This window comes from Aspergillus karnatakaensis (assembly GCF_047715665.1).
Source record: "Aspergillus karnatakaensis strain CBS 102800 unplaced genomic scaffold BJY04scaffold_5, whole genome shotgun sequence".
In the NCBI taxonomy this organism is placed as follows: domain Eukaryota; kingdom Fungi; phylum Ascomycota; class Eurotiomycetes; order Eurotiales; family Aspergillaceae; genus Aspergillus; species Aspergillus karnatakaensis.
In genome coordinates this window covers 304,838-320,902 of record NW_027395717.1, presented here as the reverse complement: position 1 = coordinate 320,902, position 16,065 = coordinate 304,838, and the positions used below count along the sequence as shown (strand labels likewise).

The following is a 16,065-nucleotide window of genomic DNA, read 5'->3' as shown; positions in this document are numbered from 1 at the left end:
CTGACTCTAGGGGAGTCCCCTCCTGCCGTTCTCTGGAGGGCTGCAATCTGCAATCTGCACGCTGGAATCTGCATAACTTGCTTTGCAGCCTCTCAACATCGTCAGCCGTTCCGGACTAGGCCTCGTCTTAGCATCCTGCACTAAGAACCATCCTTCTCTCCCTCGGACTTCCTCGTCGCGTTTTTTTTTCTCTTTGTTCACATTCCCTGCTCCCCTGTTGCCCAGTTCCCACCCTACCCACGCCTCTGGAATCGCGCAGGAGATGGGCTTTTCCTGATAAGGGCAGTGCGCTGACCATTCAGCTTTTCCTCTCCTCTCTCTCCCTCCATTCTCGGCTCTTCTCTGCCCTCGCAGTTGCCCATCCAGGAAAATAATGACAGATTGAGTGCCCATGAAGATCACCAACGAGAGCTGTGAATTGCGAAAGCTGCGCCAGTGCGATGGACGCCAAGAACTCCCATCCTCATCACTCCACGCCTGTCTCTGACCACGGCCACCACCGTCACTCTCTCCCAATTCATCCCATGGTGGCCCGGCCATGGCCGACTTCTCAACCTCCTCTGCCTCATCATCATTTTGCGCCAAATAATAATACCCCGACTCCTATAATTAATCCAACCTTCCATCACCACCAGCCTCCGCCTCCATCTGTTTCTCCGCCTTCCTCCACGCCGCCGCAGCAGTCACTGTCCGCCCATGCCCCCCTTCCAACGTCCATGGTCTCCGAGGCCTTCGATGAGACCAATGCCTTTCAACAACCCAATTCTGGCGAGCCTGCTCGTCAAGCCTCAGGGAAGGCGGCCGTGAGCAAAGTCCGCAAACCTCGCAAGCAAGGAAATGCATCGCAAGGTCGCTCGACCCTCTTTTGGGTTCACAATGACCCGCAATCGGTCGCAGAAGGCACTCGGGAGGAAACGCTGAAGCTTATTCGCTCCCATGTCATGTCCGAGCACAACCGGAAAAAGAGGCTCGAGAACAACAAACGATACAAGAGCAAGGCTTGGAAGCACCTCGCCTTTCAGCCTGTGGAGACGGCTGCCTCCAATTCTGCGACATCGACCTCCACATCCGCAACCCCCGCTACCGAATCCTCCCGCCAGACGACACGAAAACCGTCACGAAGAGGATCACAGACCACGACTCTTTCTTCCACCCCCTCTTCCTCCTCGAAATCGCCCTCCCCCGAACAATATACTATAAAAGAAGAGGAGGAAGAGGAGGAAGAGGAAGATACAACGGTCGCGGATGCTGTTGACGAGTATGCTGCCGCCGCTCCTGCAGAACTTGTGGATGATTACGATATCAAGACTGAAAGTCAGGCTCTCGCCGTTGTTCAAGATCCGTCACCATATTCTTATGTCGGTCAAGGGACGAGTGATCCATTTAATACCATGCATACTCCGCTATCGGAGCGCATGTACCGACATCTACAACACTGTAAGCATGACAAGCTACTCATGGGATGATTAACGTGCTGACATACTACTCTAGTCTTATGTAAACTGACGCGACTCGCTTATCCGCTACAACGCCATTACGGCGCTAAGCTAGAGGCTCATTGGGCGCAGCTTGTGCAACATGATCCTGCCTCATTACACGCATGTATCTGTGTTGCTGCAACGAATTCAGCACTTGAATCCGGCGAGTTTCCCTTGACGGATGACAAGAAAGCGTCCAGTCCGTTACTTCTCGACACATTCCATCACCGAGGCGAGACTATTCGACTTGTCAACGAGGGACTGTCAGACCCGAATAAAGCCGCTAGTGATGAGCTTATTGCGGCGGTGTCAGTTCTACTGACGGTCGAGGTACGGCTCCCGAAATTGCTCACAAGTTCTATCTGACATGTCTAGATCGCAACCGGAGATCCCGATTACCTCAAAATCCATCTTGCAGGTCTGAGGCAGATGGTTGGAATGAGAATTAGCTTCGCAGATGTCGCCGATGATGTCCGATTTCAGATATCATGGTTTGTGTCCCACAGCAGCCTTCTAATGCGTATTTAACACCTATCTAGGACGGACATTCGTGTCGCATGCATGTCTTTGACCAAACCTATATTTCCCTTCGTTCGCTATGCCCGCCCGGCGAACTTTTCTATCACGCCGCCGAACAAAGACCTGGAATCAACGGCTTCCAGTTTAGTGAATTTAGTTCAGATACCCGGCATCTTTGGTGATGTCATGTCAAAAGTTATATACGACCTTGCGGAGCTTGTCTGGTACGCGGAATGGATTAAGGGCGGCCCACAAGAGCAGGAGTTCGACGAAGAAACCGAATGCTACTACAACACTGAGGTGCTCCACGTCGAATACGCCCTCCATAGCGACCGATACACATCATCAGGCGAAGTCAAAGGAGACGCAACAATAGAAGGATGCGTTCGTCTCGCCTGCCTCTTATTTCACAACAGCGCCATCTGGGACTTTTACCCCCAAATTGCGCCCGTCTTTCCTAAACCCATCATTGCTCTCCAGCTAGCCCTCGAATCTACAATCCGTGCCGGATGCTACCACCTCTGTCGCGATCTCCTCATCTGGCTCCTCTTCGTTGGTGCATGCAGCACGCGGATACCCAGCCAGCGGAACTTCTTCGTCAACGAACTTGCCTCAGCGATACGTCTGCAAGGCGTCCGGTCATGGCAGGAGCTTCGTGCCATTCTGTTCGGCTACTTCTATGTAGACCGGTGCTATATCGGCCCGTTACGTGCATTATGGGACGAGCTCCAGACAATGCCGGCGCCGCAGAATTGTATAAACAGTAATTGATGCGAAGACTATATATACACATATTATACATCTACGTGGCCGTATATGTGCCCTATATGGGGTTACATGCAGGTACAATTAATGAGACATGTACATACGAGATGAGCTATGTTGATGAATCAATCCACGACCCCTCTCTTCTTTAGTAGTTGGACCTCCATGCTCTAAGTAGGATCGACCCAAACTAGATTGACCCGTATACCTTCAGAATTTGCAGCCTAGTCTACGCAGACCCTAGATAACACAAGTCAGTCCCACACGTCACATCAGATCACCCCATGTCATTCATTGACTAGTCTACTCCATAGACTCATAAGAAGAGTCTAGACGGCCACCAGATAAGTAATACTACTATGCTGCTAGCCAGCTATGGTAGCGGTAGGAAGCTCATCCATCGTAAGCACCGAGCTTCCCCCGTCCGAGCTTCCGCCGGGTCGTGCAAGCAGGTATTTCCCTCAGCACAGACCAGGGAAAGTGAAGCACCGAGAAATCACCGACCTATCCCCACTCTCCTCCTGTCTAATAAAACTCTTATAAACACCTTCTTCCTCCCCTCTGTTTTTCTTTTCCTTTTCGTCTCTTGCTCTGCTCTGCTCTGTCTTCGATTTTGATTCAACTACTTTTTTGTTCCATTCCATTGCTAATGCCGATGTGATAATACAAACGAGGGTTGAGTATGAAGCTTGATCCATAACTCGTATACTCGCCTCCCCTTTGCTGCTGCCTGCTTACCTTATTGTTCTTCACGGGATGTTTTCGACCGGTATTCTTGCATGTCTTGGAATGCTCAGCTTTAGCTCTTGGGATTGGCTGTGACTATGTCGATGATGCTTGGCTGACATTGACATGCATGACTACGGTCTTGTCTTGTGTCAGCTCAAGGCTCAAGCTGCTGATGCTAACAGACCAGAGCACTCGAAAATAAACGCAACGGCATCTTTACGAGCACGAGCATCTGCACCTCGCTAGCTGAGACCCAAGGACGAACTGGCATACGATAAAACGATACAAAGCCCGAAGGCGAAGACAGAAGGCAAAACATCATATCATCACAACTCGTATTCATATTACAACAGAACTAGAGACACTGATCCAAATGATTAATCGGCATAGGAAACCAACAAAGAAAAAACGTGATAATATACCAGCAAGACCATATATACCGCTTGCTGTGCGCAAGTTCGAGTCAAGTCCACCGAATGAGCCGATCCTGCAGCCGAGTGCCAATCTCGAACCGAGAATCAGCCCTCCCTAAGAAAACGAACTCGAGCCCCGAACCGCCAAGCAAAGCAACAATCTTGCCATACTCCTATAACATTGGTTGGGTATCTGGGATAATTATTGCAGAAAATATTGGGTTTCTGCTTGTATGTGGGGCTGTTGTTCCCACGCCCGATCGAATGACATCACTCATTAACGATGCGGGGAAGAGACTTAGACAGTCTCGCGCTCGGTCTTCTCGCGGCGGGCGCGACCAGTGGGAGACCAGGGGAAATGGGCGACCGGGATGACGAAGAAGCTGTTGCTGCTGTCGGCAATACCGGCGAGGGCGTTGTACCAAGCAGCGAAAGCAGCGAGGAGACCGAAGAAACCACCGGCCTTGATGACGGGCGGGTTGGGTGCACCTGCGGCGTCACGCTGGATGTAACCGACACCGAGCATCAGGAAGGCAAGGTCGAGGAAGAAGAACAGGAGGAAGAAGGCCACGGTGGATCGCAGAGTGCAGAAGAGCAGGATGGTGGTGAAGATGAACCAGCCCTGGGGGTGCTGTTAGCGCCAAGATTTGGAGCGCAGTATGGAGATCAGTAACTTACCATAAGGAACAATCCGAAAGAGTTGTAGAACATGGCGTGGCCACCGGTGGCGATCAGGTTCTCCTCAATGCTGAAACCACCCGGGGTAAGGACAATGGCGAAAGACAGCCAGAAACCACCATAGGAAGACAGAGCAGTGGCACCGAAAGTGTTACCAACGGCCATTTCCCTGCAAACGTCATGGTTAGCAAGATCTCCATATGCCAAGGGCGCAACGGCGACAAGACTTACCACATGCCAGCAAGCAATTGTACGAGACCACCATAACCAAAAGCGAGCGCGATGACGATGTTTGGTGCGGTGATGTCACGCGCACCCATGTTGATGCAGCTGAGGACGAAAGTGGTGAGGGCAAAAGCACTCAGACCCAGAGGAGCTGGGTTGGCGAACTTGCGCTGCTCGACCGACTTGTAGAGACCGGGCTGGAACTCACCACCGAAGGGGCGGAGAACGGCCTCCTTGGTGTTGACATGCGACAAGGGACCGTATCCAAAGCGCGATTGTTGCTCCTCAGCAGTGAGGGGAGCGTTGCCATTGAGGCCGGCATTGGGAGCTGCCGGATGGTGCTGAGCAGGAGGAACAGGACCAAGGTCCTTCTCGAGGGTGTGATTCTGTTCGGCAGACATGATGAAGTATATGCGATTGGACTTCGAAGGTCAGTTGATTTTCTTCTTTTTTCAATTCGTTGCTTCAGGTAAATCCAGCTAGCTGGAGTGAGGATAAAAGTCTCTCAGAGGATCAAAGTGAAAAAATAAGTTGCGACTTGCGCACAGCACAGCTGGAGTGGGTCAAGCAATTTAACTCGACGACCTGGGGAAATGGAGAGGAAAGAAAACAGAAGCAGGAAGATGGAGGAGCAGAAAAGGGTCACGCAGAGCAGGGAGAAGAGGCGACAATATAAGTATGCAAAAGTGACGAGAGGGATATGACAGAAGCCAGGCCGGACGAACGCAAAGTGCAGCAACTTACCGAAACAGGGAGGAAGCACCGTTGGTTGATCAGCTAGCTCGACTTCCGTTTTATTTTGATTTGAATTTCCCCGGTGGAAGAAACTAGTACGTATTCCAATAAGATTGTCTTCCCCAGCGGCTGCGCGGAGTGGAGAGCGAGGGTTCTGCGTTGAGAATGATGTGCGCGTGGATGGGCCTTTTTCTATCCACAAAAGGGATGCTATCTCGGAGACACGCCGCGGCTGATTTGAGATCGGCTTGAAACTTTTGACAATTGACAGAAAGAGTCCTGAGTGTTCCACTGAGAGCTCTTCACGGGAATAAATCCCCAGTTGCACGAGAGCAGCAGCGGGTAGATATAGGCACTGGGGGAGGAGGACCATGAGTGAATTCGCCGGGGAACCGTGGAAAAAGGCCACCACCCCCAACAAAATGCGGAGAATCCAACCATCGTCGGAGCAAGGGTGAAAGGATGTTTGCCAGAAATCATCACGATCATCTCGTCTGCGACCCTGAGCTGAGCCAGATGCGGCAGGTCTGTAAAGAACTGGAACAGCGATGTATCAGGATTACCAACAGCAGCGAACCCCGGAATCCATAGTGGGCGTTTCTTGGTGGGGGATATCCGGGGCCAAGGCCAATGACAAGCCACCAATTGCCCTGCCAGGATTTATGGTTGGCTCTTGGATGCAGTGCCAAGAGTTGGCTCTATGACGGAGGTTGTATCCTCGTAACAGAATGTACGCTTCAGCGCCATTTAAGACCACGCTTACTGCTTAGTTTTCATAATAAAATGCCTGGATTGTGATCCTCTAGCAGGGCAGTAGGGCTTATTTTTACGTATTCCTGTTGTTGGCACTGTTGCCCCCATGACCTTGAGTTGCCGGTGCTTCCGCGACATGTTAGTCAGCCTGAAGTGGGAGAGAATAATGATCAACCCTGTTGCTGTTTGCCTTTCTCTCCGCAACGACGATCCAAGGACGCTTTTGCGTTCCTCTCGTGCTCAATAATTTCATCTGGAATCTGGCAGGACCCTCAGGCTCCAGGTTTGTTGAGGACTGGACCCAGACGCACAATCCAAGAGGCAATCCGCAAGGCGCTCTGGAACAAGCTAATTTCTGAGGCGACCCTCTCAACTCTGACACGGACGGCCGGAAACTCGGCTAATTTGGGAGGAGAAAAACCTGTGGAATCATCGTCGACGCAGGTTTAGCTTTGTGGGGCGTTTCTTTTGCCTCGGTCTTTGGTGGCCCAGAAAGCTTGACCAGATCGATCCAGTCGCTGCTGTTGCTGAGAGCTTTCTCGTGGAATTTGCTGCCGGTCGGCAGATACAGTTAGATGCATCCCGCTCCCATTATCCACCTGGCTTTTTAACTTTACTCTGGAGTACATCCTACACGCATCTTGACGGCCATCTCGCAGAGCTGAAAATCTCTTCAAGCCAGTTTACGAAGTAACCCACTTTTTCGACGCCAGATGCAACGATATTAGCCGGTTGCAGCAATTAGTCGCCGACGGGCAGCTGTCAGCCTTCCGTGGCGGATTCTTCTTACGCAGAAATGATCAGCCTGAAGGTCTGGATCCGCGGTTGAACTCCTCTCGTCCATGGTGCTGCGGTGCACCGTGCAGAATCAGACGGGCAAAATAAGATTACCGTTTCACCTTATCCCTGCGACAGCGGATGTTCTCACCGGGCCAACAAGTGACCCGTAGGCTCTTCCACGGACGTGAAACGGTGAAAGGAATCAAGCTCAATCGATGCAGTCAAAGTCTGCTCCGAGCCCACCATCAACATTCGTGCCTGATATGGTATTGCAGAGAGTCCTACAGAATTCAGTTCTAGTTGTCAAGGACAACAGGCACGGTATCGATTCACTAGTCATTTTCATACTAAGACGCCCCTTGCACATGCGTACACGCTGGAATCGATCATTTTGTGGACCGGCGAGCGTATCTTCATTTCGTAAAGACCGGGCCTTGCATACTAACACCATTCATCTCCTATGCAGCTATGCTGTATGAAAGCAAAACTTCCTGTCGGCAACGCACGACCTATCCTCACTGAGCTGAGCTGTCCTCCAGGCTCCGCTCCGCTTTGAGCGATAGAATCCTCCACGCTGTCTGACGCTGTCTGTCACCTGGGCCTGTCAACAAATCATGCAGTTGATAAAGCCCAGACCTTGGCTGACTTCATCCCGCCTGCAAGCCATTGGTCTTGGTACTGATGCTAATTTAGAGCGAGCGCCGTGACATTTTCACTTGAAGGCTTTGATTGGTGGGAATATTCTGTGCTACAGAGTAGACTGGCCCAACAACCCTGTACGGAGTATAACACCGCAGTCGAAAGCCCCCTCTCGGTTTATTAGTAAATTTCAGCGGCAGGGAGAAATGCTTGGTACGAGATGGCACACCCGATGGCTGAACGCCGCGCATGGCTTGTACGCTGCCGAGCTCGCCTTGAGTGCTTAACACGGGTTATTATAGGCTAAGGGAAGGCGTCAGCAACGATAGTTGAACAAGCGACGGATGTGGCCGCCTGCGCCCTGTGGTCCTGTGCGCTCGGAGTATGCTTGCACAGTGCATTGCCTGGGGATCAACCAGCTGGAGCCTGGAGGTAACACTATCCCCAGGAATTAATCAGCAGTTGCAACTTGCCAGGCTGCCAGCTGACCACTGGCGATCCTGGGGCACACCAACGATCTGGGCACAAATCATAGACGCCCGGGGCGGCGGGGTTGCTATGCCGCTGTTATGGTTCAAAGCTGGAAAGTACAACTCAGTATGCGTCGCAATAAACGGCAGTTTTCAGAGCCAATTATTACTCTTGACCCCGGGACCGCAGACCTGTGCTGGTCTTGGATAGCACTGCTTTGTACTCAGAGTACCGCTCTTTCTGCGGTACCTGCTTCGTACAGATCATTGCAGTGGGCTCTGTACTGTCGGTTATCGGTTGTTCCCAGTAGAGGACCTCCTTTCCTCCGGCTTGGTAAGATCCACGTGGAGAAGGTTGACGAAAGTACGCACTACGCACTGTATCCGAGCGGACGGTAGATACGGAGTACACCCGCCGACTGTGGAGAGAGCTCCATGATCCATCACCCCAACATCAACCTTGATGATTGTCTGGAGATCTACAAAACTCTGGAGTACTCCGGAGTAAGGCTGCAGCTACACAATCCACAATGCAGTATGCAAATGAGCTATGAAGTCATCCATACCACCAGGGATATGATGACAACAAGCATGGTCGGTATTTTTGTCCTGAACCCAATAGCATCTCAATGTCGCCGATTGATGCCGCCAAGGACAACTGAGTCAGGCAAGTCCGCGCCACCCAATGTCGCCGAGAAAACGATGGTTTTTCATCGGTCATACAATGATGGTCATGATTTGTGTGGCTGGAATAAATACAGGTGGTGAACTGCGACTCAAAGGTCACGGGATGAGGGGGATCGGCAACCGGATGGGATTGTTGTCAACCTCTAGGTTTGCTCTAAAGCCTTCAACTATCCGGAACAGATACGCCCCTTCGACTTCCTGAAGATTGCACGATGAAAGTAAGCTGATCTGTATCTTGCGTCAACCACGGTAAGACGTCAGACGCAAACCGAATAACCAGCCATCATCCTTCCATCCGGTCCCGAACGAACTCGCTCCAATACCGAGTCCCACTGCCGAGACCAAACTCGGGTCCGAACAAAACATCGCCATACTCGCATCTTTCCAGTCGTCCCCGCTCTACGAGTCTGGATCTCGGTATACGAGCTCTGGGGAAATTACACCCGCCCCGCGGCATCTGATACGTACATTTCCCTTCATGTCCAACTTTTTCGGGAAACATTTATCGGCTCGGCGGAGCGGAATCCCAGCTTCTCGCTTATTGTCCCCTCCATAGGTAAGCCACAGTAACTCCGTACGGCGTAACTTGACTGAAGTTTCAAGACTTGAAGAAGCGGTAAATAAAAGTGGCCCAAAATTTCGGCCACCAAAGTCCTGTCAGCGCTATACTCGCTATTGATGCCCAAGAGCCTTGGAACTCCACCCTCACCTCGGCGGCATAGCAAACAAACTCGGACTATCAATCGATAGCTCTGACCTTGTTGGATAGCGTCGTATGATCTTCTGCCATGCGGTGAAGATAAGATGGGCTTCCACATCATATGATGAGATCGGCATAGACAATGGCGGGAATTCTCCTCCAGTCAGTGATTTGCATTGTTGAGCTATTGAAGATCATGACAGTATTTCCCTCTGATCTTCTCTGATCTCCCCTCCACATGCTGGCGGGGTGTGAAGTCAGTGCAGTGGTCATCAATCCGGGGTGCCCAACCCTACGGAATACCTCAACGTGTTGGCCCGAATACTGAAATCAGCTGCAATTGCAGAATTGCGAGTGATTCAGAGGCAGGATCCAGCTGCCTCTAAAAATTCGATGGCTCCCTGAAGGCAGATTGGCCAATTTCTGCGTCGAAATTATTACAGCAACGAAGTTTCCATTTATTGCGTCGTGCATATACTGCGTCGTGCAACGGTTGTGACGATTGATCCCAGTCGGTCAGCACAAACTAGCTAGGACTCGTGATTACTATTCAGATGGCCTTCGGATGTTGCAGAAGTTTCATACTACAATGCCTTGAGCCCAATTGGAACCACGCTGACGCTTGGTCTTCGTGACTTGGAAGGCCTTTCGAAACCGCTACGAAGAATATGGTGATTGGCAGAAGGTATCATTTGTAGTACTCATACCCATGCGGCATATAGCGATATCCTTAACCATTGAAGAGAGTTAAGGAGGTTGATTGTTCGGTTGTCACAGCAGGTATCGGTAGTACCACTTCCATTCTCCGAATGCTTGGATCTTTTCGGAGAAGGCCTTGATACTGAGAGCAGGAACACGCCTTGTGAGTTCAGTTGTCTAAAGCCGTGTACGCAGCGCAGAAAGACACAACATCGACGCATGGAGTCAGAGAAAGTAAGTATCCATTAAAGATCTATGCCATCTATGTCTATCAGAAAGCCCAAAACGCACGCTATGCAACATAACAATGACAGAACGATCAAGCGGCGGCGGCAGCAGCCTTGAACTCCTCGCTAGGCTCATAATCAATATACCCAACCGGGCTGCGGACGGTATAGAAGTGCTCTCTCTCGTACTTCCTCAAGGGAATTCCCTGCTTAACCCTGAAAGGCAGATCCGGGTTCGCAATCCAAGGCCTTCCAATCGCAACCATCACATCATAGTCCTTATAATGCACATCCGCAGCCTCCTTCGCCGTCTCACCAACATACCCACCAGCAACCATAATCGGGCCGGCGCGGTTATACTCCTTGAAGAAGAAATCCAAGTTCCTTCCCTCGGGGACATCGCACTCGGTGTTTCCAGCAATCCTAGCCTCAACAACATGCACGAAAGAGAGCTTGAACTCCGCCGTCTTCTTTGCAAGATACCCAAACTGCTCCCTCAGCTCATCATCACTGTTCACACCCATGCCCTGGAACGTATTCCAAGGACTGTACCGAATCGCCGTGCGCTCCGCACCAACAGCATCAACAACAGCCTTGATAACCTCAAGCGGGAACCTCGCGCGGTTCTCAACACTCCCACCCCAGCTATCTGCGCGCTGGTTCGAAACCTGCTGAATAAACTGATCAACCAGGTACCCGTTCGCACCATGGATCTCGACACCATCGAACCCAGCCGCAATCGCATTCTTCGCCGCAGTCGCAAAGTCGCTGATCACGCCGCGAATATCCTCCTCGCTCATCTCCCGGGGCACAGGAGAGCCCTCAGCGGCGGGGATCGCAGAAGCACCAATAACCTCTTCCTTGTCGGCGCCGGTCTCTGCCTTTGTGGCTGCGGGATCAGCGACGCGGCCGAGCGCCCAGAGCTGTGCGTAGATGTAGGATTTCTTTGCGTGCACGGCGTCGGTCACTTTGCGCCATTGCGCGATCTGGGCCTCTGTGAAGAGACCGGGGACGTGTTGGTAGACGCCGGGTCGGGCGGAGATGAGGATTGCTTCGGTGATGAGGAGCGTGCCGGGGACGCTGCCGCGCTGGGCATAGTATTCTGGGACGGTGTCTTGGGGGATGTGGCCGTCGGCGACTCGGAAGCGGGTCATGGGGGGGAGGGTGATGCGGTGGGATAGGTTGACGTTGCCAACCTTGAGGGGTTGGAAGAGTTTTGAGGAGGCCATATTGAAATTTGTTGCTGTTGTAGTTGTCAAATAGGTAGGAAGGAGGAGGAGGAGGAGGAGGTAAGTAAGTATGCTTTGCTTGATTCTGTCTATCCAAAGAGTATCCTCAGGTAGAGTACAGCGCCAGTCTCCTCCTTATATACTCCAACGGTCCAACCTCAAGGGGATTCCGATTAACAATCCAGCTACCCGCTTCCACGGCATGGGGTATAGAAGGAAAAAATTGGTTTCGTCAGAATCTTAGCCCCTTGAGGCCCAATCGCCGTGGCGACGGCGACGGCGTGGATCGTGAAGGTTCGATCGATTCCACCCAAAACTTGGGTGACTGACAAAGCAGCGTGAGCATCTAACTAACTGATCATTAACTTACGGTTTGCCCGGGGTATAACGCAGGTAAGAATATAGTAAGCCACCATCCTTTCAGCCTCTTACATCAGTCCGCTAGCCTGTAGAATATAGATAGCCTATCTGTATCACATTCACAGCGTGAAAGCTGAAGAATCAATAAGCAAACTCCCTCCTCAATCAATCGGTATCTGCGGCATCTTTCCCGGTGGTAAATTCGCCGTTGCGCAAGTGGCGGATGAATGTAAGGGCGAAAAGTCTCCGAGGATTTCGAATCTTCGCGCTCGGGGGATTTGCCGGTGGCGGCCTTTAGGCCTGAGGATTGAGGCACAAGATTTCCTTTGTAGGCGTTAGTTCAGGAAGGTGGGGATGCTGCTTTTAGAAGAATGGGAGAGTTAAGGTTCTTACTTTGTACTTTGTTTTTCTCTATAGAGAGGTCATAGAGAGGTGGTTTGTAGCTTGGTATCCGGTATAGAGATAATTACAAAGATAAGTCATAATCTCGTTATCAACTTAGGTTCTTCCCATAGCAAGGTTTGTAACCATTGACGCTATGGTGTATGCGCTTTTGTCACGCTTTTACAGTGGAAATATATATTGCTAAACCTCACTTAAAAGACTCACATAGACAGTACGAGTCTTATTCCGTGGGTCGACTCCCACTCTGCTCATCCAAAGTACATGGTATCCAAGGTAGAATTCTTATTCGATCATAATCCACTCATCGATTGCCCATATACCTCCCTTCCAGTTAAGGAATACACGCTAATTGCACAATGAAGCTATGGATATAGATCTATGTATAGATAGGCCAACGCCTCAAACAGCGACCACTCTGTACAAACCCAGCATACAGAGCGCGTTCATTAAGTCATCCCTCCAACCGCTTCGCAACAGCTTCCAGCTGCGCATTGAAACTCTTGATCTGATTCAACAGACCCCCGCGAGCTCCAGCAACCGTGGAGCTTACATTCTGCGCCATATGTCGAAGACGGAACTCCAGGCCAGCTGTGAGTGGTTTTTCTTCGGTTGTGGGGCGGCTGCCGCGCTCGAGGGCGAGGTCGAGGTTGTGCAGGGTGTGGTTTATTGTTGAGCGGTTCTAGTTTTTCACATACTTGTTAGATGGGAGCAGAGTAAAGGGTGTGATAGACTAGGGGGGGAGAACGAACCAATCCAGCTTGCTCCGCCTTCGTATGTTCCCTGCGCACAGCGTCCATTCGTAGCGCTACGGCCTCGCGCTCCCGGCGTACCTGGTCGAGTCTCGATCTAAGATCCATCATATTACGCTTCGCCTTCTTGACCTTTGCGCCGAGCATGAAGTTGCTGTCGAGCATTTCACTGAGGTCAAGAAGACGACCCTCGAGCTCGGAGCCGAATGCCTCGACGGCCTTCTTGCGGAGGGTCCATTCTGCGCGTTTGGCGGTGTTGGCTTCGTTGGAGATGCCGTTCTTTAGCGAGTTGAGAGTTTTCTCGAGAGTTTCGCGGCATATCTGGGCGAGGACATCAGCAGGATTAACGCCGCCGCGGCTGAGTTGTTTGGCTGTTTGTTTGTTGGTGTCGTCAGCTGGTGTGTCGGCTTCATTTTCGCTGGCAAATTCGTCGACGAGGACGCCGTGAAGAGAGAAGGGGTTGGCGAGTCGGTGGACTGTGACTGGGACGGTCTCGCCTCGTGGTTGTCGGGGTTTTCGCTTTGTAGCTGGCTGTTCTTCCGTGGGTTCTTCTTGCGCAGGCTGCTCCTCGGGCTGCATTGTTGGGCGCTCGCCTCGCCGGCGCGTGGTGCCCTTAGGTTGTGCACTGGACTCTGGCTCTAGTTCTGACTCTTGCTGCTGTTGCTCCGAAGTCGGCTCTTGGGCATGTCGTTGCTTTCTCTTCTTGCCGGGACGTGGTTGTTCTATCTCCGGCTCTGGTTGTGGTTGCTCTGTTTGCGTTGCCTCCGGCTCTTGTTCACGCTGCCTTCTCTTTCTACCAGCGCGAGGCGCCTGGACCGCCACTTCAGCTTCAGGCTCTGGTTGTTCTTGTTCGCGCTGCTTTCTCTTCCTATCGGGTCGAGCCACTTCAGTTTCAACCTCAGGTTCTGGCTCTGGAAGTTCTTCGCGCGGTGTCACTCCTCGTTGTCCACGCTGCTTCTTCTTTCTACCGGCGCGAGGCGCTTCGGGTTCAACTTCAGGTGCTGTTTCTTCCTCCATGGGGGTTGGTTCTCCTCCTCTCCGTTGCCTTCTGGATATAGGAGCGGGTGCCGTTTCAACTTCTGGCACTGCCGCTGGCTGCTCTTCCTGTCGCGGCGTTGGTTCACGGTTTCTCCGTTGCGATCTCTTTCTTGGAGCCGATTCTGCCGCTTGGGAATCTGGTTGATCCTGCTCAATGACTGTGTTTGGCTGTCTTGATTCGGGTTCAGGTTCCTCCACGGGCACAAGCGATGGGCTAGGCAATTTCTTAGGTCGTCCAGCGCGCTTCTTCCCTTTGTCGACTCCATTTAGCTGGTCTCGAGGTGACCCGGTTGGCTCACGGGCCGTAGAAACCTCGTCAGGCTCGACACCCCCCTCAGGCTGCGACGTAGCGTATTCGTTGGAGCCCGGACTAGTGACAGCCTCTCCTGTATCCTCCACATTCTTCCTCTTCCGACCCCGCCCCCGCCCACTCTTGCCCGTGGCCGTATCGCTTGCTGCGGGTCCGGAGCTGGCATCCCGAATTGGCGCTGCTTCCACTGGTGGTGCTTCCGCTGGGGGTGCTTCCGCTGGGGGTGCTTCCGCTGGGGGTGATTCCTCTGGGGTTTGCACTGACGCTGGTGTTCGACTCCGTAATCGCTTCTCTTGAGCTTGCTGGATTTCTGACTGGGTTGGGGATTCTTGCCCTCGCGGGGATTCTGTAGGTTCTTCAAGTTGTGGTGGTGGTTGTGGTGCTTCCGTAGGTTGATACACAGTCGAATCTGTAGGCTCCGCAGGCTCCGCATTTGATGCAACGCTTCGTGAGGGTGATGGTCGTCCCCTCTTCCGCCTTCCCCTGCCCGTTGATGTATCTGATGATGGTGAAGCCGTGCCATTCGTTTGCGGTGGTTCCGGTACAGTGATTGTGGTACTGTCCAGCTCCGCGACTTCCGGCGCGTCATTCAGGTCTTCACGGGGAATTTCATTCGCTTCGTCTGCAGGTAGCGGAGGGGCTTCGTCTGTGGGTGATTCGGGTCTTGGGCGGGTTTGACTGGTAGCCGCGGTCCTAATCGGTATCGCTATACCTTCATTAAGTGAGGGCGCTAGCGGTTCCTCCACGGCACTCTGAGTTGAGATAGCAGGTTGTGTTCCAGGTTGCGCGTCGATCAATGGCGAGGCCTCCTTTGGGGATTCTAGCAATGTTTAGCAGACGGCCTGTTGAGTTTCAATTGCAGAAACCCACCAATTCTTCTCCTCTTATTACTCCTAGATATATCCAGCTCCTCATCTGCAGGGATATCAAATGTTGAGGGGCGGGGTGGGAGTTTATTGCGCGCGCTTCCCGGCGTCCGTTGTGTGCTTGATTCCGCGGACGAAATATTGGTAGGTTCTAATGAAGGCTCCGGTTGCGGCTGTAATGGCTCGGTAGCTGCTGTTTCGGATGCAAGAGGAGGGAAGAGTGAGGGGAGTGTGGGCGCAGGCGGTTGTTCGTCCGCGATGGTGGGTCGGGATACGGACTGGGATGAGTCCTCGGCGGGCTGTCCAAACAAAGAGAGTCCAAAATTGACCTCTTTAATCTTGCGCGTTCTATACAGCCCAGGTTAGCTGCGAGTTCGAATTGGGGCATTGATGAGGGGAAGCGCATACCCAGCTCCGCGCTGGCGCATCAGCTGCCGCTCCTCTCGATCTGTCGAAAGTCGGGTTAGTCACATTGCGGCTCGCTCCGGAGACACAGACAAAGCACATACTAGAAGCCATCGCGTAGCGACGCGTCAAACCGACGCGAGTAAAGAAGAAATGAGATGGATGCTGTTAGTATAGCGGCGGAGGAGGAGGAGACCTCAGGTGTT

At 52.3% G+C, this 16,065-nt stretch overlaps 4 protein-coding genes across 4 annotated transcripts; 1 reads left to right on the top strand and 3 right to left on the bottom strand.

The window, feature by feature from the left end:
• The first annotated feature begins 238 nt into the window (after window positions 1-238).
• On the top strand, window positions 239-3,058 carry BJY04DRAFT_118424 (transcription factor domain-containing protein). Its single transcript, XM_073708286.1, has 4 exons — window positions 239-1,437; window positions 1,492-1,808; window positions 1,854-1,969; window positions 2,018-3,058. Exons 1-4 carry the CDS (start codon window positions 441-443, stop codon window positions 2,766-2,768), a joined length of 2,181 nt encoding a protein of 726 aa, XP_073575652.1. The 5' UTR covers window positions 239-440; the 3' UTR covers window positions 2,769-3,058.
• A 952-nt stretch (window positions 3,059-4,010) lies between these two features.
• On the bottom strand, window positions 4,011-5,695 carry BJY04DRAFT_118345 (acetate uptake transporter family protein). Its single transcript, XM_073708285.1, has 4 exons — window positions 5,552-5,695; window positions 4,814-5,229; window positions 4,583-4,751; window positions 4,011-4,526 (listed from the first exon to the last, which is right to left on the bottom strand). The coding sequence occupies exons 2-4, from the start codon at window positions 5,206-5,208 to the stop codon at window positions 4,203-4,205; spliced, it is 888 nt and encodes a 295-aa protein (XP_073575651.1). The 5' UTR covers window positions 5,209-5,229; window positions 5,552-5,695; the 3' UTR covers window positions 4,011-4,202.
• A 4,445-nt stretch (window positions 5,696-10,140) lies between these two features.
• On the bottom strand, window positions 10,141-11,942 carry BJY04DRAFT_118338 (alkene reductase). Its single transcript, XM_073708284.1, has one exon. It carries the CDS (start codon window positions 11,724-11,726, stop codon window positions 10,590-10,592), a length of 1,137 nt encoding a protein of 378 aa, XP_073575650.1. The 5' UTR covers window positions 11,727-11,942; the 3' UTR covers window positions 10,141-10,589.
• Window positions 11,943-12,942: 1,000 nt separating this feature from the next.
• On the bottom strand, window positions 12,943-15,973 carry BJY04DRAFT_214033 (uncharacterized protein; the record flags this gene model as incomplete). The annotated part of the gene is made up of 5 exons (XM_073715096.1): window positions 12,943-13,170; window positions 13,241-15,408; window positions 15,459-15,802; window positions 15,863-15,902; window positions 15,964-15,973. The coding sequence occupies 5 exons, from the start codon at window positions 15,971-15,973 to the stop codon at window positions 12,943-12,945; spliced, it is 2,790 nt and encodes a 929-aa protein (XP_073575649.1).
• Between the last annotated feature and the right edge of the window lie 92 nt (window positions 15,974-16,065).